At 37.9% G+C, this 24,860-nt stretch overlaps 1 protein-coding gene across 2 annotated transcripts in view; it reads left to right on the forward strand.

The window, feature by feature from the left end:
• The window catches only part of cadm1a (cell adhesion molecule 1a), a 301,183-nt gene extending 276,546 nt beyond the window's left edge, over positions 1-24,637 (forward strand). The window contains exons 10-12 of one of the 2 annotated variants that reach the window (XM_067376107.1): positions 745-777; positions 23,579-23,707; positions 24,511-24,637. In XM_067376107.1, coding sequence (XP_067232208.1) covers positions 745-777; positions 23,579-23,707; positions 24,511-24,629 — 281 coding nt within the window. In that variant the 3' untranslated portion in view covers positions 24,630-24,637. The remainder of the gene's footprint in view (positions 1-744; positions 778-23,578; positions 23,708-24,510) is intronic. The other variant, XM_067376108.1, reaches the window with a different exon arrangement.
• The last annotated feature ends 223 nt before the right edge of the window (positions 24,638-24,860 follow it).

Genomic DNA, 24,860 nt, shown 5'->3' on the forward strand with positions numbered 1-24,860 from the left:
TGGAATGTCTCAGTATTTTTGATTGATTGATTGATTGATTGATTGATTGATTGATTGATTGATTGATTGATTGATTGATTGATTGATTGATTGATTGATTGATTGATTGATTGATTGATTGATTGATTGATTGATTGATTGATTGATTGATTGATTGATTGATTGATTGATTCAGTGGTACTCACTGGGGTCCAATGTTGTTTTGGCCCCATTGACTTTCATTGTAAGAACAAAAACATCCTTTAAAATATCTTGTGTGTGTGTGTTCGGCATAACATAAGTCAAGTTGGCATTAACAGGAATGACATGAGGGTGAATGCATTTTCATTTATGGGTTGACTATGCATTTAAATACCATATTTTCGGGATTCCAAATATTTACCATTTCTAATCAGGCACAGAATAGAGTAGCCATAGAAATCTCACTCTCTGCTAATGAAATGGCTATGTTGAGGAAGGTGGATTAGATTCTGTGGGATTCTTATGACACCAACTTATGACACCCCTAAGTCTTAGCTATGAGTGAAAATGCCCTATTTGTTTCGATGTGTAAAACATTTGATTTTGTCCTTACCATTCTCTTGTGAGCTTGTTTCAAAGTGTTGGTCATTGTTGTAATTGTGTGTAAATGCTTGCTTATCAGTTCCATTTGTTTTTTTCCCCCCATTTCTCCTTTTTATGCATGCTGTTCCTCCTGTTTCCCTCCTCCTTCCTCCACCGCACCTCCTCTCCTCGTGTGCTCAGACGCTGCGCCCAGCACTGAAGCCGCAGCTCACGGTTGGTACCTCTCCCTCCTTCTTCTGCCAGCACAGCATGGCATTCTCTGCATGCCAGCTGAGTACAGTACGGCACGTAACGGAGACATGCACGGGATTTGGGAATGAAACTAATGTGGATTTGCTGTGTATGTGTCTGTCTGTCTGTCCGTATGTCACATCCTTTATCCCTATTGCCATTCACCCGCGAAGACCCACCTGTTCGCTACGGCGCTCCTCTGGGAGTTTTAATCAGAGCATTCGCCGTGTAATTCCAGTCCACGTCGCACATCCATCCCTCCTGCATGAGCCCTTCTCAAGTCCTTGTTGGCATTTTTGACTTCTCACCTTTTCAAGTCCTCTCACAGCTCCCAACAGACACTCGTAATCCGCCGCAATCATTTTTCATGAATTTAAATGACGTCCAAATGGCTGTTTTTGATTTCTGAGAAATGAACGGAGAGCCTTTTCTCTACATGACGCAGATGGCATTGTACTCCACCTTGGTGCGCCAGCTCTGCACACAAATCACAGAACGGGGACCATTTGCATAGCTCACAGGCTTTATTGTGTTTTACAATATACCACGAAAGCACTTTCTCAATTCATTAAGCCCTTTATCCTCGCTCTCAGTTTGCAGTGGCAGATGCTTGTGTAAATGTGTTAGATTTAGTATAAAGGCTTTTCATGATACTGTGTAATTATGTCACCTGTGCCTCGTATAACACCCTCTAATGATTTAATTAGCCATCATGTTGTGTGTCGCACCGGATCACACCTCAATATTGACACTTTTCTGCACCCCTGGCCATCTCGCGAATGAATCGAGTTGGGGTATCGCCATTTGTTTACATGTATCTGCAACTTTCCATATAGAAAAGGTTAAACCAAATACAAGCGGCAGAACATCTAAAGGTTAGGGCTATTCTTTTGCATGTGCATAATTTGGACGTGCCTACAGAACGTGGTCAGGCTTGACTGTGTAGAAAAGCTATAATTGAGCTTTTGTACAGTTCACTGCATTTCTAAATACCATGTCACAAGGCCAATGTTAACCTTGTACAGTTATATCAGCCTGGCAGTGATGTATAACTGAATCACTGTAAGCTTTCCAGTAATCAAAAGCAGTTTTTGATCCTACAAAAGGTTTTCGGTCATGCTAAGAGAACACAAGTTGAACCCAGGGGGCTTTGTCTCATGAAACAAATTGGTTTTAAATGTAGTGCTTCTTATCTTTATGTTGTCTAGGTATGAGCTTTTTTTTTTCTCTGTAGCTTTTATAATGTTGTAGAACAGTGAAAAGGGTTAGTCATCTCAATGCTTCCTGTCCGATCACTCATTTTCGAAATGGACAGGAAATGCCTTGTTTGTAAAATGTCAAGCATGCTCTTCCATTCCTTAATCCGACTATGGAATTGATGTCCTGACCTGTTGCGAATGTGTTTCTGCTAATGTTAAGATGCTTGTTTTTCTTGCAAACAGCATTTCGCCCCCGTTGTATAAAACGAGCACATTGCAGAAGAATTAAGTCACATTGTTTCCAGAATAAAGACATCTAGTCTAGCCTAGCACGGAGAGCAGCTCATGATACTAGAGCAAAGCGTACATGTTCCTCCTCAGAAGATCCTCTCATTTGCATCTTGTCACACCTTGTGTGTTTTATGTGGTTCACTTTTGTAGCTCATGCACATACTCTGTTTACCATCTTATTTTCCTGGGTGTGCTACTCTCACTGTTCAGGAGATTTCTCTTCTCTCTGATAACAGTCTTTTTTACCCTCTCTGGTGTAGCCTAGCAACAAGCTGTTCAAGCAATAAGTGGGGTTTTCAGCAGAGGTTGAGGTAGGAGGCTGACATAGTGGGCAAGATTCCTTACTAGAACAGAAAGCTACAGCAGGAAAACAGAAAATATTTTCTGGTCTCATTTTTGTATTTCTAATGCATTTTTTTTTATCTCTTTTTTATTTGTCTGTACACTTGTGCAAAATGGTCAGTGGAATTTGACATAACCTAATAATTTTGCTAAACTATGTTTGCATACTGTATGTTTTATAATGGCTTATGTTAAAGCCCCCCTATAGTCACTATAATTGCATCCCTTAAAACTCATCTTTGATCACCAAAATGACATATTTAAATGTTTTTTTTTTTTTTTTTTCCTGAGAAAACAATTTCTTCATGCCTTAAAATAGCTTGAATGTAACTCTACACCCTTGCTTAATTTAGTATACGCGGATCCATATGCAAAAGAGTCTCCGGCTCCACTCATTCATACAAGCTTAGAATACCTGATCCACTCAGTCAGCTTTACTGTTGTAAAAGTGGAAATACTGGTTTAATTCAGCCATATATGTTTGAACCTGAAACTGATTCAGAATTAAAAGTGGAAGGGTGAATTATACAAGCTCGTCTACAAGTCAATGTATCAGAATGGTAATGCGTTTTATGCTCTATACAACGTTGAACACTTAATGGCATTAATTAATTAATTAATTAATTAATTAATTAAATTCAACATATAAGAATTGAGTTAGAATTAATCAAATTAATTCCTTAAAAGTCAACCAATTAAACTGTGTAAAATTAGCAAACACCATTACAAAAACCACAAACTGCTATGAAAAGCAAAGAGTCAAACTGCCCAACTAAATGAATCACGAATCCATCACCATGATGGTGACCAAATATTTTCAATAAAATCAACATCTTCATCTAAACTTCTTCTAATTCTTGTGTTTCTCTTTCCTTCAGTGATTCTGCTTTTTATCATCAGGTGTCTTCAATGTTGGCAATAAAACATAAAGAGTTGTTAATTCATCTTTGACGTCTGTCTGTTGTTCAGATTTTTTTTTTTTTTTTTATTTTACATAAATTTTACTCATTTTAAATGGTTGACTTTTAAGGAATTAATTTGATTCATTCTAACTCAGTTCTATTTGTTGAATTGAATTAATGATATTGTTTGTAATCTGTTGCCAAAATTTGGTAACACTTTATAATAACTGCACACTATGAAGCATTAGTTAAGCATTAGTTAATAGTTATTTCATCACTTATAAAACATTAATAGACATTAGTAAGTAGTTTATAAATACAGCTATAATTGCTTTATTCTTGATTTATAAGCATATCTATAATGTGTTTAATAATTGTATTTTCATACTTTATTAATAATCAATGTATCATTTCTAAATTAAGTATTACATTATTTACAAACCAGTTATTTAGGAGTTGTCAGTAGTTCATTTAGTAAGTGTAAGTAAATGATTAATAAACTATTTAAACATTCATTTATACATCTTATTATTTAGACACATAGTAATAGTTACTTAGTGTGTTAGTAAATGTTTTATTAACACATATTCCTACTGCAATTCATGATTAATTCAGGTAGTTATAAAACATTTAGAAGTAGTCAGTTAACTATGTTTGTGAGCTCATCTAAAGTGAGGACTATTTATGCTCTGTAAAGCTTTTATAAATGAGATTTAACGGTTCAGTGATCTTCTGCACTGCTGTTCTCTAATGTTTTAAAGTTAGTACTGAGGTAGTTTTGACATTAGGAATATGTTAATAAAGCATTTATTAACACACTGAGTAACTAATACTATACGTCTAAATAATAAGATGCATACATGTACATTTAAATATTGTATTAATCATTTACTTACACTTCCTAAATGATCTTATGAACCACTGACAACTCCTAAATTACTGCTTTGTGAATAATGTAATACATAATTTAGAAATGATAAATTGATCATTAATAAAGTATGAAAATACAATTATTAAACACATTATAGATATGCTTATAAATCAAGAACAAAGCATTTATAGCTGTATTTATAAATGGCTTACTACTGTCTATTAATGTTTTATAAATGATGAATTAACTATTTACTAATGCTTAACTAATGCTTCATAGCGTGAGTTATTCTAAAGTGTTACCCAAAATTTTATAGAGTAGATATTTGTGGGTTAAATTTGCATCAGGGGTTATATTTGTGATGTAGAGATCAAGGGCGATTTCAAACCAAAATCTTTGGTTCACTTTAAATTAGAAAATACTCAGCAATTGCATTGACTGATAAATTTGGACATGGTTTGTCTTAAAGCATATTAAAGGTGCCCTAGAATCAGAATTTGAATTTACCTCGGCATAGTTGAATAACAAGAGTTCAGTACATGGAAATGACATACAGTGAGTTTCAAACTCCATTGTTTCCTCCTTCTTATGTAAATCTAATTTGTTTAAAAGACTTCCGGAAAACACTCGGATCTCAACATAACACCGACTGTTACGTAACAGTCGGGATCATTAATATGTACGACCCCAATATTTGCATAATGCCAGCCCATTCAACGCATTAGACAAGGAAAGGCAGTATTAACGTCTGGATCTGTGCACAGACAAGGTAAGCAAGCAAGAACAACAGCGAAAAATGGCAGATGGAGCAATAATAACTGACATGATCCATGATATCATGATATTTTTAGTGATATTGTAAACTGTCTTTATAAATGTTTCATTAGCATGTTGCTAATACTGTTAAATGTGGTTAAAGTTACCATTGTTTCTTACTGTATTCACGGAGACGAGAGTCGTTGCTATTTTCTTTATTAAACACTTGCAGTCTGTATAATTCATAAACACAACTTAATTTATAAATCTCTCCAACAGTGTAGAATTAGACGTTAGCCACATAGCATAGCCTCAAACTCACACAGAATCAAACGTAACCATCTAAATAAATACTTTACTCACATAATTCGAAGCATGCATACAGCATGCATGACAAACATCTTGTAAAGATCCATTTGAGGGTTATATTAGCTGTGTGAACTTTGTAAATACACTGTATTATAGTCGAGAGCTTGTGTGGCAGAGGGAACGCATCTCTTAAAGGGGCCGTGCTGAAAAAATCAGTGCATAGTTAATGATGCCCCAAAATAGGCAGTTAAAAAAATTAATAAAAAAAAAATCTATGGGGTATTTTGAGCTGAAACTTCAGACACATTCAGGGGACACCTAGGACTTATATTACATCTTGTAAAAAAACAATCTAGGGCACCTTTAAAAACACCACATAGACATAAAAACAACAGTAAAAAAAAAAAAAAAAAACTTGATTTTCACCACAGGGGGTCTTTACAGACAACATGAATCCAAAATGTATTGTATTAATTTAATAAGTAACTTTTGGTAGCAGGCGTGATAGTCTTATTGTGCACAAATTAGCAGTTCCATCTAGATTTTAGGATCATTACAAGCCAATCATTATAAAGCTATAAATTGTAAAGATCCACATACCCTATTATTGGTGAATGTTATTATATTCATATTATTATATTCCTGCCTGTATGTATGTTAATTGATGTAACTGACAATGTATATTTTCATTTTTAAAAAACTTTTATTTTATTTTGATCTGTTTTGTCTTTTTTTCCGCAAAAGTAAAATATAATAACTTATTGATAATATTAGTAATAATACTAAAATAATTTTTTTAAACAATCTCATCTAAATTCCATTCATACATTCTTTCTTTCTTTCTCAGCCAAACCATGACACCCCCTTCCCAAATAATATTAACCAATAAAATAAAAAAAATTTCCCCACTGAAAAAAGTTTTCCTTGAAATGTCACAATATGGAAGTTATATGTGTTCTGACAGCCATTTTATGTTGTCTTTAACGGGACGTGTTGTGTGCAGGGGCTGAATACGAATTACAATGCAGACTAGAAGAAACATGGTTGGCAGGGTCAGATAGATCAAATTCTTATCAGCATGTCAGCAACCCTGTCAAACTCTTTCTATCATCAGACACTGGTACCCTCTGTATTAATCACACCTCACTTCACCTGACCCATTGCGTGTACGGTCACGCTCTCTTCTGCCTGTCTCTCCTCGAGCTGATTTATTGCCATCATGTCACTGTTTTCAAAGCAGTATATGTAGATCCCCACCCTTTGCATTCAGGATCTGCAGTGAATTCAGATAGTGAGTAGCCCATTCAGTAGGTCCTTCATCTGGCTTTCTCTTCTCTCTCTCTCTCTCTGTATCGCTCCATCCAGGCGTACTCCTCATTCCTGTTCATTTCCAAAGATGATGATTGAACACACTTCACTTCTTCTTGTCATTTCATCATCCTTTATTCAGCGTCACACCACACAACATGTTTGAGGCAGGGCTCGATAAACATGACGATGACATCTTTTGATGATGTGCTTTAAGTAACAATGCAGCAAAGAGCCTGTAAAAAAACAGGTGTAAAATAACCGCTTTCTTTGCCCGTGATTGTGACAAATGGTAAATCACTCCATTTTTGGAGTGAAACCAGTTTTGAAGGACTATTTGCTTGCAATTATAAAAGTAAAAATTTTCGATTCTCATTCTCAACGTGACTGAGTCTGCCTTTTCATAAAGGAGATGTTTTTGTTCATATAATGGCTCTCTTTTTTCCGTCACTGTGGCCACACCTCTGTCACACTTTTCATAATGGCAGAAATGAATTAAATCTACATTTTGTCCTATGAATGCAAAAGAGAATGTCTTTTGTGAAACAAAGCCTCTAAAATAAATAGCAGGCTTTAGAAAAGGATGAATAAAAATCTATGAGTGTCACACATGGTGCCAAAATTAAGCAAAGGCTTATTTAAGCCTATCTCTCCCTCGCTCTCTCACCGGTAAATCTAAGCCGCTGTTTGACATGAACTTAGCCACCTCTGATGTGAAGCTGTTTTATATGCCAATGTTAACTGCCTCTCCCTCATCCTTTCAAAGCAGTCGCCATGACGATTCCCCTGCCCGTTGTGGCATAGTAAAGCCTGTTACTTAATGTCTTGTTTTCAAACACTCTGATCTGAATTCCCTTCATGCATAAGAAAAGACAGCTCACAAGAGAAGGTCTGAATCTGAGAGGATGTACATGGAAATGAGAATATGCATCTAATTGCCTTTGCAAATAATTCTCTTTAGTTCTTGTCCTCTAAATTGTTTGGGCGAGAGACTTTCTGATGATTGCACTAGAATGTTTCACTTTGTATCACTCTGCTCTTTCCTGTCTGTGTTGTTGAGCAACATGTAGTTGTTATTCCTGCTTCGTCTTCAACTGTTTTTATTAGCGGATCAAAAATAGACTAATAAATACCCATATTTCTGAAATGCAATGTACTCAATATTAAAGGGGTTAGTTCACCTAAAATAAGAAAATTCTGTAATCAGAAATGCTCATTACTCACTCTCATTTCTTCGACTTGTATGACTTTCTTTCCCTTGTGAAACATAAAAGAAGAAAGTTTGGGGGGAAAAAAATAGATAGATAGATAGATAGATAGATAGATAGATAGATAGATAGATAGATAGATAGATAGATAGATAGATAGATAGATAGATAGATAGATAGATAGATAGATAGATAGATAGATAGATAGATAGATAGATAGATAGATAGATAGATAGATAGATAGATAGATAGATAGATAGATAGATAGATAGATAGATAGATAGATAGATAGATAGATAGATCTTCAGAGATTTATCAGACACTCTATTTTCACCCCCCTCTGTCAAATGCACCATTTTTGCATCTTTGCTCTGATATTACTCATTTATGAGGCTCTGACAGACGGTTATATGTAGTGTTCATCTGAGGCCTGGTCTCCCTGCTCCATCTCCAAAGACAAGCATTTGCTCTTTCTTCGCTCATCTGTTCGCAGGGCAAGAAAGGGCAGGGCCGTTAACAGCTCTGGAGCCGTAGCTTTAGTCGATGCCCCCCTCATTCTCTAATCCTCCAGTAGTCAAGAGGTGAACGGGATGGAAAGGACACACCTGCCAACATGCCTGTCAGCCTTAGCCCAGGAGGAGAAGATAATTGAGCAGATTCTGAACCACAGGGAGTGCCGTAGCAGAATACAGTGGGATAATGACCACTTTGTTCCCAGCTGGACTGCAGCAGGTGAAGCAGAAGAGTTGGCTCCTTTAATGTCCCCGAATTGTCACATTTGGATGCCATCACGGCCAAGGCTTTCATCAATCAACAGGAACGAGTTCTTCTGCAGCTTCAAGGGTCGCCTCCTTTGCAGACTTTCTCCAAGTGTGCCTTTACTCCCTTTTTCTCTCATATCTTTCCTCTCGCAGCCATACTTGCTTGGTTTGAGCAAGTGATGTATAGCTGTCAGTGGCGCTTTGCTGCGGTGTGTAGTGTTTCTGATGAGCAGGGTTTGGAGTAATGCTGGCGTGTGAATGGCTGAGGCAGGGCTCCGAGGCGCCTTCAGGACTGCCTGCAGGGGCCTCGCAGGTGACGCGCATATGCTGCAGTAATTAGACTGAGAGATGCACAGCATTAACAGAAGCAAAGGATTTGGGATGGCAAATGTGCACCTTTCTCCACTCGGCACTCTCCTCCGCTGACTAGTAAGTAGGAACATAGGGACAGCTCACATGGGCCAATCTGGATGGAAGAAATAAGGTGGGTCTGAGCCGGCTTCAATATCCCAGCAGACACAGACAGGCACAGCACTCCAGACTCAACAATAATGATTTTTTTCTACTTGAAAAAAATCTACTTTTTTCTACTTCTTTCTACTTTTTACTTGAACTGCCAATTATTTATATTATAGTATAGTATAGTATAGTATAGTATAGTATAGTATAGTATAGTATAGTATAGTATAGTATAGTATAGTATAGTATAGTATAGTATAGTATATTATATTATACACCGATCGGGTGTAACATTATAACCACCTTCCTAATATTGTGTTGGTCCCCTTTTGCTGGCAAAACAGCCCTGACCGTCGAGGCATGGACTGCACTAGACCCCTGAAGGCGTGCTGTGGTCCAGCAGATCCTTAAGTCCTGTAAGTTGCGAGGTGGGGCCTCCATGGATCGGACTGTTTTTTCAGCACATCCCACAGATGAGATCTGGGGAATTTGGAGGCCAAGTCACCTCAAACTCATTGTTGTGCTCCTCAAACCATTCCTGAACCATTTTTGCTTTTTGGCAGGGCGCATTATCCTGCTGAAAGAGGCCATGGTCTGTACAGGGTCTACATGGTCTGCAACAATGCTTAGGTAGGTGGTATGTGTCCAAGTAACATCCACATGGATGGCAGGACCCAATGTTTCCCAGCAGAACATTGCCCAAAGCATCACACTGCCTCCACCGACTTGCTTTCTTCCCATAGTGCATCCTGGTGCCATGTGTTCCCCAGGTAAATGACGCACACGCACTCGATGTTGTAATTAAGCAAAAGTGATTGCCATGGTGAAAGTGTGAACAGATTGCAATTAAATGACTCTGCTCTTGGGCCTTCTTTAACACCATACACATGATGTTAAAGAAAATGAGATTCATCAGACCAGGCCACCTTCTTCCATTGCTCCGTGGTCCAGTTATGATGCGGATGTGCCCACTGTTGGTGGTTTCGGCAGTGGACAGGGGTCAGCATGGGCACCCTGCAGTTATGCAGTCCCATACGCAACAAACTGTAATGAACTGTGTATTCTGACACCTTTCTATCAGAACCAGCATTAACTTCTTGAGCAATTTGAGCTACAGTAGCTCATCTGTTGGAACGGACCACGCAGGCCAGCCTTCTCTCCCCATGTGCATCAATGAGCCTTGGCCGCCTATGATATGATATGATATGATATGATATGATATGATATGATATGATATGATATGATATGATATGATATGATATGATATGATATGATATATGATATGATATATGATATGATATATGATATGATATGATATGATATGATATGATATGATATGATATGATATGATATGATATGATATGATATGATATGATATGATATGATATGATATGATATGATATGATATGATATGATATGATAGAGACAGTGAGAGAGGAGATCACTAACCACTAAGCCTTGGCCTTAACATAGTAGCTCATTATTTAAAGGCTGCATTTCCCTTTCAAGAGTTGCCTGCAAAAATTGTTTGCCAAAAGTTGCATTACCCCTATTAAGCGCTATTATTAAGTGAAACTATGTTGTCCATCCTGCCTCTTTTATCTAGCAATTAAGTGTCCTTGAGCATCAATTAATCTCACATGAAACATTACTCTTAGTAGTCCAGCTGGCTTAGGAAAAAATAAATGTTTGAACATCTATAATCTCCTCCCCGCTGTCTATATAACTATAGTCGGCCAGAAATCTCATGCTGAGAGCAGGGAAACTTTTCTCTCTCCAGCCCATGCATTGAAGCTAGAGCAAACTTCCCTTTCCATGTGAGAACTGTATTAGATGGACACCTGTGCAGGCTTCCTCCAGTCAACCAGCCAAAGGTTTTCATTTACAACATCAGGAAGTGGTTTACCTGCTGCGTTGGAGATACAGCATCGCTCCATTAGCCCTCAAAGCTACAGAAATTCACTAGAAGCCACACAAAATGAGACTCCAGGGGGCTCTGCCAGATACGTCCCCCTTACAACACATAGTATGACATTTTATTCAACGTTTTCTCCGTACCGTCGCAAGGCTCATTGTGGAATTCAAAGCCATTTATTCGGCACCTCTGATAAAGTCAGCGAGAGGGCGGGAGGCAGATCTCTACTCTGCGGATGACCCCAGCCTGTTGAGCGCCTCCGCTCCGCCCGAGGAGATGGGATGCTGTCTGGCTCTGTCGGTTTCCTGGCGACTGAGGGGGAAGAATTAACACTGATCCCTAAGCTCGAGGGAAATGAGGGAAGCGGCATCTGAGGAATACACCCATCTCGCCCGTGGCTTTGTACGGTTCCCTGGAAGGGACATCTTATCCTGGATTAGTGCTGACAAACTTCACTTCCCCTGCTTCTCACAGAATGGAACGACGCAAGTCCCTTGTGTCGAATGTGTTGTTCCCAGATTTGCATAATGCTGGATTGTTGTGAATGCGAGTTAGTCCACAAAAGCAGCCGAAGCAGCCTGAGGATTTATTGATGTTTGAAGGGCAGACGAGGAGAAGCCGAGGCAAAAACATGGCCGTACTGAATGTACAAATGATCAAGCATCTCTTAACCAGAGAATCTGGTTCGTCATCCACGAGTATGCCTCAGGCGCACATGTCAAGCTCAAAATCCATGGCATCTAAGCAGCTTGTAAAGGTTGCCCTCATTCCATGTCCTGCCTCCGAACACCCCGCATGGCCCAGTTCTGTCCACCTTTGTGTACTGTAACTATAAATCTGTGGAGGCTGCCGTATATGTCAGCGCTGACAGAGCTTGAGGCGGAAACTGACAAAGAGGAGTGTCCGTGGTAGCGGGGATGATAAACAGACCGTATGGAAAAGGAGAGGGTGACCTGAAGACGTTCCTCAACTCCTCATGGGATGTTTCCTACCTATGATACTTTCGACTCTCCAGTCTGTTGCCATCATGAAGCTCATTTTGAAATAATTACATTAATATGTTTAAGTGGAAACCTTTCGGAATGGCCCCGGAGATTTTAGCAAGGGAAATTGAGTGGAAATTGAATTGAATATAACCGGTGTTTGTCATCAACAATAGGCCACGCTTGAGTCTAATCGCTAATCATAATGATTTGTCTGAAGGAACCCGAGACACCCTTTATCTCAAGCTTCTCCTCACAGGCCAAGCAGAAGGAAACAAAAAAGTTTATAAGCGAGAGAAAGAGAGATTAAATCTTTCTGTTCATGACTTTGACTTCATTTTGTCTCTGGCAACATGATTATTTTTTTTATTTTTTTCATTCAAACATTGCTGCTGAAATCCGTCTGGACTATGACTAGACACTTTTGTGTTTACCAAATTGAAAGCATCTACTTTGATATGCCGATATCTATTGCCCTTAAAGCAAGAAATAACTTACTGTTTTCAGAAACACTAAAATACCTTCAGGTAAAATACATTCAAATACAATTTTGTCGTGCAGACCTCTGCACATGCATTACCTCTAAGTGGCTATAGCAAAATTGAGCACTATACATAAGCCTCCGATCGGGGTGACGGCAACACAGGGGGTCAATGAGATTTTTAATTACATTTCCATTGCAGCACAAGACTGCTGCTGCTGGGCTGAAGGAACAGGTAAATATAGACAGGGTTTGCAATAACACATCTGTGATCCATCTGACCACAGGCCCAAGAGCAGAGTCATTTCATTGCAATCTGTTCACACTTTCACCATGGCAATCACTTTTGCTTAATTACAAGATTAGAGGATCTAATTAGAAGATCTGCTGTCTTTGAAATCAACACATCCTTTGAAATGAGACACTTTCGTTGGCCAGAGGGTAGACTTTTCCCTCCTTGTCAAATCGATCGCGCTTGAGTGAGTGTGATGGGTTCTGTTTGCTCGTGGATGGGGTGACCCTGCCTTTTTCTTTTTTTAATGGAGATTTCATTGTCTCAAAACGGAGAGAAAACACATTAATACAAGACATCTGGGGAAGTCCGTCAACTACCACCCTGTACTCTGATCGCTATCGTTACATTATTTCGAAAGTGTTGGAAATCTCAGAAGCATAGACCAGGAGACTTTGGGTTATCTTTAAGCAGAAGTTACTCTTTATTGAGAAACACGCTGTACATCGCTGTGGTCATCCAAAATCTGACTAAGGCAGTGTACATTGAAGTTTATATACATTGTACGGGGCAGTGCTCAGTGTTAGAGACAAAGCACCAGGGAGACAACAAAGCATGCAAATGAAGTATTCAGGTATAGGAACCCGCCCCAGACGCTAGAGTGTCACAAGTCCTAATCCAATCAGCATACCTATTCAAAGAATGGGAGAGGGGCTCCAAGAGCCATTAACGACTAAAGGTGAGAATCTCAGTAATCTGTCTCATTAGAAATACAATAAAGAGAAACAGGAACTGGCAGAAAACTCTTGCTAGAAACTTTGCTAAACGGAATCATTCATCTGATGTCGTCATCTTTACCTTAAAATGCTAAATACAATGTACTTCACCTTAGTATTTCATGTGAGGTTATGTCAGGATGTAGGGTCATCAGATCTTAAACAGATTCTTAAATTTGTAATCCCACAAAAGCCACCATTTTTTTGACATATTTTACTTTACCTATCACTTAGTCTAAGAGCAATATTTGAAAGTAAAAGTAAAATGTAATTAAGTGCAGTATTTTATCTCCCTATGTAGAAAGAAGGAACATTTCCATCCATCATGGAGAGAGAAGAATTAAGAAAATTGCCACAGACATTCCTTCCTTTTCAAAGTCAAAACAGATAAGCCTGATACAGAGTAACTTCCTTTTTTACAATGCTTCCGTCTGATTTGAGGCAAGATCTTGAGTGTTCGGTTTCTGTCTGTCAGTACTTTTCAGTGATTGGAAGCTTATTGAATATTGACTCAATTCTTGTGTTTCTCCCAAAAGAGACATTCAGATGTGGAAGTTTTATGAATGAGTAAAAGCTGGTTGAATTTAATGATTTCTGAATAGAGGAATTTATTCAACTTTATTAAAACAGGAAGGACAACACACAGCGCACCATTTGGCCTTTTACATGGCTATTGGTGATCAAATCTAGTAGCTACATCATCACAAATCACCTTGCAGGTCATTCATTGCAGATGTTTGATTATGAAGTGCTTCTTTTTGATGATATTTGGATTATTGGCCAAAATGTGAGTCTTTAATTATGACGTTGATGATACGGTTCAGTATGATAGTTATAGAGAAAGGCTGAATGCATGCTAAGACTTAGATCAATGAAATGGCTCTGTGCAGAGCTGTATAATTAGAGCCTAATCATGTGATCATCACAGGGTTCTTTAAAAATTAATTATGAACTCTCTTATGCTCACCAAAGACTGTTTATTTGATCTAAAATACATATGTATGTCATTTATATGTAATTTATTCCTGGGATGGCAAAGCCATATATATTTAACAAAATGGACTGGAAAAGGAATGAAGAAAATGAAAGAAAAACAAATGAGGAAAAGTTTAAATAAATAAACGTTGACGTATGTAGATAACCAGTGAGCCACAGCAAAGTTCATTTCACATCTCCACTGGAGCACAGTATCTGTTGCTGCTTGGGCTTCTTTTGAGAAAGTTATTAGAAATGGGCAATGACCGCCTGAGTCCAGGACGATAAAACAACAGAAGCTTTTTCCTGAGGAAGTGAGGTAATTGACTATGAGTGCAAGATCAAGTGTAGCCACCGGCTCAACTCATGAAGAAAACGGCAGCATATCTCCTCCTCACACCTGTGCTAAGAACAGTGAGGCGTAAACCGACAGTGCTCAGTGTTCTCCAGCTGCCTTTGAACATTGTGAATATGAGCTGTACACTTCTAACCTTTTGTCATGGCCAACATGATCGAAACCCCAGTTCCACTGTCTTTTCTTGTCAATGATTGTTATTATTCCTGTCTTCTCTCAGAAGATGCACTTGTACTGGTTTGAAAAGGAAGAGATGATAAAACGATAGCGTGAAGACACAAAAGAGGCTTATTTCAGCCATTCTTTAAAAAGTCTTCCACTCTTGAAAATGTCAACACTGATGGAGACAAAAGGAGTTGAATCAATAACTGCTGGTACAGTATCTGGGTGTCCACACAAGAGATGACGTTATTTGTGCCCTAGTGGCCACAGACTCCTCTGTACCATTGTTTTTGACTGAGAAACTGAGACGTTCTTCCACAGTGGTGTTGATGGGATGGATGACCCTCTGAAGTCGATCCAGCTATCACACTTTATTGTCTTGGGAGATTTCTTCAAACCAGTAAGCATGACTTCTGGAGGAAGAGATGTGTTGCGGCGCTTCGGCCCTTGGGGTCCTCACCTCAAACCCCTCAGGGACACGTCCTGTCCTCCTTCAGTCCAGATTGCTTTTGCAGTGGTATTTCACTCATAACTTAAGGTCCTGGCATCATGCAGAGCTCTATTTGCACTCATTCTCTTTCCTTCACCTTTTGTCTTCATTTAGACTTTGAACGCCAGAATTAAATGTCAGCTTTGGATTTTGGTTCTGCTGTGTGAAATAAGGCCTGAGCAGTGATGGAAGGATGTTAGGCATGCCTGTTACATCAGTATTCTTTGATTTGTGTTTTCTGCCCAATGGCTTTACTTTGAAACTCTGCAACTGAAGCAATCCCACAATTGTGATTTTTAAATTATTTGAGGATGAATTCAAGGATGTAGAATAAACTATAATAATGCTGTTCTTTTATAAATGAAGCAACCATTTAAGCAACAACAAGTAACTAACTGCAGATATTTAAGGTGGGCAACATATTTTTACATATCATTAAAAATGTATATTTGTAATTAACTTTTTATTTATATTGTATTATTATTTATAAATAATTATATTAACAAGAAGCTAACTGTATTGAAGGTATTTAAAGGATTAGTTCACTTTAAAATGAAAATTACCCCAAGCCTTACTCACCCTCAAGCCATCCTAGGTGTATGACCTTCTTCTTTCTGATGAACACAGCTGGAGTTATATTAATAAATATCCTGATGCATCCAAGCTTTATAATGGCAGTAATAAATGGGACCAACGAGTATGAAGCTCAAGAAAGTACATCCATCCATTATAAATGTACTTCACATGTCTCTAGGGGGTAAATAAAGGCCTTCTGAAGATAAGCAATGCGTTTGTGTAAGAAAAATATACATATTTAAAGCTGCAGTATGGATTGTAATCCAGAAAGGTCGAAATGACAATCATCAGTGACAACTGGAGATTCACCCGTAGTCAAAAGCAAAAGACTTCAGACTGCAGAGTGGCTACAGAAATTAACGCTAATATACACTAAATACACATAGTCACGCAATGCTGATGTTGTTAACATTAACAATTTGAGAACAAACTACAACAATAATTTGTAGGGCTTGACGTGATCTGAGCTAAGTGATTGTTAGATTTAATCTCCATTGGTAGCTCGATTTATTGTAATGCTTTTTTTTCTCAGTTGGTCAAAACAAAAGTGTCAGACATGTTACTTACTTGTTCAGATGATATTTTCCGGTGAAAATTCTTATTTTAGGCATACTTCCAAGACGCAGAAGTATTGAAGGCCTTTATTAATCCCCCGAAGCCATTACGTTCATAATGGATGGGTGTAGTTTCTTGAGCTTCATACTCGTTGGTCCCGTTCACTGCCATTATAAAGCTTGGATGCGTCAGGATATTTATTAATATAACTCCGACTGTGGTCATCAGAAAGAAGAAAGTCATATACACCTAGGATGGCTTGAGGGTAAGTAAAGCTTGGTGTAATTTTTATTTTAAAGTGAACTTATCCTTTAAGGTATGCAACATTTTTTGCTTGTCATTATGATTAAATATTTATACATTGTTTTTATTTACACTATATAATTTCATTTATAAATATTTTTATTCATATTAACAAGTTGCTAATTCCATTGAAGCCACTTAAGGTGGAGAAAATATTTTTAAATATATAATTATAAATATATATTTATTGGTACTTAAAAAAAAAATAAAATATATATATATATATATATATATATATATATATATATATATATATATATATATATATATATATATATATATATATATATATATATATATATTCATATATGATTATTTATGAAAAAAATGAGAAGTAGCTAACTGCATTGAAATATATTTTCACAATATACTGTTTGTTAATAAGGAGAGATTTTCTGTATCGTTTTCAACAGGTGCTTTACCATGTAAAAAAATTGTAATAATATAATCATATAAGCACATTTTAGTTATATAATGATGTATATGAGAGTGTTTTATTTTTTGCAACTTATTGCAGAAGTGGCATGTTAAAGAGCAACAGTATATTTTAAGCAGCTCAGCTAGTAGTGCCACTACTTTTAGTTAGTTACTCCCCAACCACAGAGGCTGAGGCGGTAGATTAGATATTCTTTTCAATTTGCAAGCCAAAGCTGTAAACTACATTGAGGCAAGAAACAGGGAATCTAATGAAAAGTTACATAATGGTCTGCGTGTTTGAGTGTGATAACTTCATTTTAACGTAACTGGATTAGAGTGCGCTCATGCAAAATGAGAGAAAATTCAGGTTTTCTGTATATCAGGTGCAGAAGAATTACTGCATCATTTCTGCTGGAGAAACCGTTCAGCGGAACGGCAGAACTGATAGGATCTTTCATCATGTCTTCTCACTGTAGTTTAGCAGGCGTCCACTCCATCCAGGTGATTTCCAGGTGCAAAAAAAAACATGCTTAGTGCATCGTCTTGAGACTGATGAAGCTCTTTCCCTTTCTCTCTTTCTCTCTCTCCTATCTCTTATTCCTCAACACCACCTCCAGCAGCCTGAGGTGTGAACCCTGAGAGCTCACAGCAATCCTCCTTCACCACAGGAGAGATATTTTAGAAACTGGAGACTGTGGACTCTTGGATGAGCGTCAGACCCGACTAGCGATTCATTGTAGCTGGAGGTGCAGTACGATGCAACGGCACACTCCAAATTGAAGTTATCCTTTAGTGACCTTGGATGAGCTTCCCACAAATGTCAATGCACAAAAATTGGACCCCATCTCAGACTTAGTTCGTTTGGATCAGATCAAAGTCGGCTTTTATCAGTGCCCGATGGCGCTCGCTTTTGCCACTTTCTGGAGAATGTTCATATGCTTTCCATCTAGCTTCAGTTAATCATTCCTTCACTCGCTCCCTCACTGCCTTCACTTATCTGACTGGGTAATTGGGTATTCCAGTCTCTTATTCTGCAGTCATAAACGTTAAACAGGAATACTGTTTATGGTAATGATTCTTCCATAAGCACCACGCAATACGTGTAATTATATGACTCCGTCTAGTCAAATTGAGATGAGAGCAAATTTCTAGGGTTTCATTAAGATGGCAATTTCTTGGAATTACTGAATATTCCGGAGGCAAAATGGCTGCTGAGATTAGAGGAGGTTGCTTGAGAATTACTCATTTCTAAACCATCTGCTTCTCAAATTACACATTAGCCAAACTGTTGGTTCACAGTGGACTCTTATTGAATTACGGTTCAGTCATTGTGTTAAGGGCGGCCCGACACACCAGCGCACCTCTGAACGTGGCGTGATCGCGAGCCTCAATCTACTTTCTCATCGCTGTGGCTGAGCTCTGCACACCCCTTCATTTATCTTCAGGCTGTAGAGGGTGGAAAGGAGAAAGAGGACATTAAAATCACTTGAAGCTGGATGGGAACAGACAGTCCTGTCCCTGTCCTCACTCCATTTGTTGAGTTATGTTAATTCCTATCAAATTCATTCAGTGAGAGAATGACCCAAGCAGGCACCAAGCCCATCTGCATTTGTGGACAAACTAGCAATGGTATCTTGTAGCAAAGTGGATTGGGAAAGAGGTTTAAGAGAAAGAGCAATCTCTGCCATTCCTGGTCTGTTTATCCCTCCGTCCAGTACACATTAACATCTTAATAGGAATGTGTGTTAAAGCACGTCTTTAGACCCCTCCCTTCCTTTTGACAAGCGTGAATTAGGTGTCAAGCAGATTCCCTCTGGCTTTAATTGAATCTGCCCATTTCTGAAAAAAGAGAGAGAGAGAGAGAGAGAGAGAGAGAGGAAATCTGAACTCAAACTAGCCTATTAGGTTTATCAAGTCATGTTTTGTTGGGTTTGGCAGCGTCATCACTACATCCCACCCCCACCCTTCTCACACAGGAGTTGTTTATGAGGTGAGATTGGGTGGGATGTTGTACAAGCACACCGCTCTGTGCTTTCTCGCTTTTCGTTATCCTCTAATAAGTTGTGGCCTGCAGTTTTTGTTTTTTGAACTCCCCCAGGAAATCCCCTCGGCTCTCGGGCTCAGGCCACAGATGAGAGCGGGAGATTGCCGTGGGTAAACACGGGAAGGCTGATCAACTCCTCGTGACTGGATTACCAAGCATCGGATTGCTCAGTCGAGACATCCTTCCGCTCGCTTCCTTTCCCTTCTCATCGCGTTTTTTATCGAGTGAGATGTTTGGAGTGGGGATGAGCCTGCGGACTGATAAAACAGTACATGGACTGGGAGATGTAGCAGAGAGTTCAGATGTTCTCCTCCCTGTTCGGATTTCATGTTTTTCTGTTATAAGTTTGCGTTAAAGCCGCCTTTTTCATTCCTGCATTATTTATGTTTGCTACTTTTTTAGACTGCTTTTATGTATATATTTTATTGTTTTACTCTCTTTCCAGACCCAGAATTTCAATATTTAAATATAAATAATGTAATATTTAAAATTATAAAAATGTTATTAAAACTATAATAATCTAAACAAAGAGTGACATAAACAAACCATTTCAATGTGTATTGTGTGAAAATGATTTGTCAGGTTTTTTTTTTTTTTTTTCAAAAAATATGATTGCTAAATCATTTTCACACAAAAATATTTTTATAAAAGTTATTTTCACCTCGCATGACAGTGGTATGAGACTTTTGATGTGTGGGGGGAAAAAATGTAAAGCAAGTAAGATGTGAACAAAATATTTTTGTGTCATTTCCAGTCAAGCTGTGATTGTCAAATTATGCAAATTCTAAGTGTAAAAATATGTAATTGTGTGTATTTAAGATACATAAAATGCTAACTATGAAATTAACATTTGATGTTAAAAATGTCACTTCTACAACAGAATGCTATTAAAGTTGAAGTGTGGTGGAAATGTTTAATATTATCAGGAAAAAAAGACAAAAATTATCATTTCTAAAAGTCTACGAGGCCAAATGATCCTGTAGTTAAAGGAACACCCCTTGATCTAAACAGAAAAGTGTTGCGCAAATAAATAACGGTTTTAGTGACATGGAGATCTTTCACGTCTTTCGTTGGCCGGCTCTAGAGCGATGTCTCCTGTCTATTTTCTCTCAGTACTTCTCTTCAAACTCTTTAATTTCCGTGCCGAGTGTGAGATATTGATGAAAAATTTTGCTCCTCCTTTGCTCTGTGAAGAACCAATCAAGTCCACAAACCAGCATTAACATTGGGTTGTCATGGATCCCTACACTTGATCAATAAACTTCACATATCATTACGCGCACAGCCTCGGAGGCCTGCCTTGTTCTCTGGGTGGAATGGAATAAATCTTTGTTAAAAATTGCTTGTGATTCACACTTTTAGTCTAGAGGGCAAAGTATATTTCTTTAGCTCTGGCTTCAGTTCACAGTTTGTGCCAGATTCATTTGAGTTATAGTCAGGACTGTAGTTGACAGAAGAATATAAACAAGGCCCGTGTCTTCAGAGCTCCTCTGTCAGGCTCGTAAATGTTTAAACTATTTTCACTCTCACACTATCTGTTTGCATCACTTCTGCTTGTTTGGTGCTTGTCTATAGTTTGGACGTCTTATTCCAGATAGGTGGATTTCAGAGATACATTACTGTGCAAAAGTCTTAGGCCACCACCAGCTTTGTTGTTTTAGCAAAGTTTTAATGACCATGCATATTTATTTATTGGTCTTTATTACGATACAAACAGAAAAAACAGGAAATATGTACACAAAATGTAAAGGTAAAATCAGAACAAAATGGCTTCTTTAAGCAAAAATCAGTATTTAGTGTGACCTCCTGGACTTCTGCCAGATTCTAAAAGAAGAAACTCTGAGAAACTTTAATCCTTTTTCATTCCATTTAGGTTTAGGAGAGCCAGGTTCCTGCTATTGCTCAAGTGTAAGGGGAGGTCTCTAAATACTTGCCACTTTAACCTATAGAAGTCATTTCTTTCAGATTTTTCTCGGATTTTTAATACTGCATACAAATTTTCTGTATTTTCTGGTTATATTCGGTCACACTTTATTTTACAGTGATGTAGTTACATTGTAATTACTTAACCCTTAAACGCATGACTGTTTTACCAATCATTCTTACATATTCGGCTCTTTATCGACCCGGATATATATCTAACACTGATGGATCTCTACCTGTCACGATAATATAAAACTCCTCTGATATTAGAGTAACAATTACAGAAGAATAAAATAAAGCATATTTTGTTACCTTTAGGAGCTTGAAAGAGCTCAGTTTGAGCAGATGTTTTATGCCATCATCACTGTCCTCATCAGAGCTCATTTCCCAGTAAATTCAGCAAATACTTTTATGTTTGAGGTCACAAACATGAGCCCATTGATGATCTCGAACATATTCTCAAAACTATGTAATTTTCAGCATCTTCATAATCAATATTTAAATCGCTAACAGCTTCACCAGATCCATCCAGTAACAGTTAGTCATATTTAACTGCGTTCAGCACTTGCTCTGCAGTAAATCACTGAGCCTTTTCATGTTTTTCTTATTATTTCGTTTTCTGTCTGAATGAGTTGTCACTTCAGCATTGTGTATCAGACATTGCAACCTTGTGGAATAAAGGTGAAATGCACTTATTCTGTCATCTAAGATTCAATTATTGTTGTGCAGAAAAAAATATAGGTACACTCATACACACCTCGGGTCGTTAGCGACCCTATACATTTTTACAAAAAATTAATTCAAAAAAAGGGATTCTTTTATAATTTTATGATTTTTTTCTTGTTATATTCTTTATAATGAATTGATTGAGGAATACCAAGAAGGTTGATGTCTAACTTTTAAAAATGAAAGAGGAGGGTAGTGAATCACCAAAGACCCGAGGTTTGCATTTAAGTGTTAAATAAGTACTGAGTACTATTAATTAACTACATGTACTTACTATAGAGTTACAGTTAGGGTTAGGGTTAGATTTAGGGTTATTACTATAGTAAGTACATGAAATAACGTGTAACTACGACACTGTAAAGTGTTACCTTGTAGTCGAATAAAGAGACTAAGAAATAATTATATATATATATATATATATATATATATATATATAATTATATATATATAAATATTCTAAAAATGAATATATAAATATATTATATATGGTATACCATTGCTAAAACAACATCTAATGGTGGCCTAAGACTTTTGCACAGTACTGTACTTGTATTCCTATTGCAGACTTTATTTAAAAAGTCTACACACACCTCACTATACTATATGATTAAATGTTCCTAACTAAATGTTTATTTTTACTAAATTCTATTTTTTCTCTTCTCTACTTATTTCCAGTAATATACTTATTTCTGAGTAAGATTAATACTAATGTCTGTCCATTATGGAGTCTCATATATGTGGTTTATCTTGTCTGAAATGCCATTTGATCGCACTAGAGCCTATTCCTATAAATAATGCATTAAAAACTGTTCATAATACCTTTACCTTATAAGTCACATCATAATCAGCTGTATGTTATTTAACCATAGTTATAATACAAATTATAAATGTGATGCACTACTGTTCATAAGCTTTTTATTCAGCAAAATATATATTCAAATGACCAAAAGTGACAGTAAAGACATTTCTAATGTTACAACATATTTCTATTTTTAAAAAATGCTGTTCTTTTGAACATTCTCTTCACCCAAGAATCGTGAAAAAAAAAAAAAAGAAAAAGAAAAAAGGTTTCATAAAAAGATTGAGCAGCAAATAAGAATAATATTTCTTAAGCAGCAAATCAGCATATGATCAGAATGATTTCTGAAGGATCATGTGACACTGAGGACTGCAGTCATGATGCTGAAATTCAGCTTTTCCATCACAGGAATACATTTTATAATAAATAAAATTGAAAGAACTGTTTTTACTGCATTCTGAGTCAAATAAATACAACCTTGGCAAACACAAGAGACTTCTTTCGAAAAACACGAAAACATCGTATCGACTCCAAACTTGTGAACGATAATATAAGATGTTATTATAATGCATTATACATTATATAAAGGCTTCATATGCACTTTCAGTTTTCTGTTTATTGGAACTGTTGCAAGTAACACATCATCTCTTGGCTCTTTCTCTCAGATTCACAAGCAGGAACAGAAGCACAGAGATCGTTGGACCATGCGGTTATTGGAGGCGTAGTTGCCGTCGTGGTCTTCGCCATGTTGTGTCTTCTCATCGTTTTGGGACGATACTTTGCAAGACACAAAGGTAATTCAGCCCCCAGACTGTCTTTCGGCACATTTCCAAGGTCAATAGACTTTCTAATTATTTTGGATAAGATTCTGGATAGTCATTCTGCTGTGGAAGCTCTGCAGGTGCTTTGAATTGTCCCGTGGCTACGACCACATTAAGGCCACCATCCCTCTGAGTGCACCGCGCTGTTGTGTTCTGTAATATAAAGTGGGCGCAGCATCTCCGCTTTTCATCAGGGCTACTGCCTTCATTATCGCGCCACAGACTGAGAGGATGGAAATAATCCCACTCGGAAATGAAGTTTGAAGTGGATCGCTTATTCCCACCACCTTGTAACACTTTCCAAGGTTAATTCTAAAGCGCAAAGTCAAACCGAACCCAAACCTGGAGAGGGTGTTATGGAAATTTCCTGAATTATTAGCCACAAATAACAGCTTTATTCTTCTGAGTACGTGTCAGACTCAGTTTTCGTCTCTTTCTTGTTTGTTTTATCTAATAGCGCTCGATCTAGAGAGTCAGGTTTCATTTGCCGTGCTGTAATCAAAGTGTCTCCATCGTGGGGTATTAGTTTGGGAGCGTATTACCTGTTGTTCTCACACATGAAAGACAGTATAACGCAACCAAGTGCAGCGTGGTGAAACCAATGCCTTATTTATGGGCAGGTAAAGTCCCTTGAATCGACCCTCACTCTAAATTAGAGAAGCTGCTCCAGATGGTCTTTAATCTCTTTTTAAAACCCCACAATTGCATCAATCAGAGGCCCTGAGGTGCTGGAGATATTGCTTTTATCAACACGCTTTTCTTTGAAACCCACACAGGCACCTACTTCACACACGAAGCCAAGGGGGCAGACGACGCGGCGGACGCCGACACAGCCATCATCAACGCCGAAGGGGGCCACAACAACTCGGACGAGAAGAAGGAATACTATATCTGAGTCCCGAGGCCTCTGTTGTTCTTAATATTTTCTTTTGTTTTGTTTTTTGGTGGGAGGGGGTGGGGCATGGGGGAACTGAGATGACAGAGTTTTTGTTGATTTGTCCGTTTGTTTGATTTTCTTTCCTGGGGATTGAATGACGTAGAATGCTACACGGGCAGCTGAGAAGATGTAGGTATTTGTGTTATACAGCGGCATCGGGGTCAGGGGTGGGGTTTAGGGGTGGGCGGG

This window comes from Chanodichthys erythropterus, chromosome 22, assembly GCF_024489055.1.
Source record: "Chanodichthys erythropterus isolate Z2021 chromosome 22, ASM2448905v1, whole genome shotgun sequence".
Classification (NCBI taxonomy): Eukaryota; Metazoa; Chordata; class Actinopteri; order Cypriniformes; family Xenocyprididae; genus Chanodichthys; species Chanodichthys erythropterus.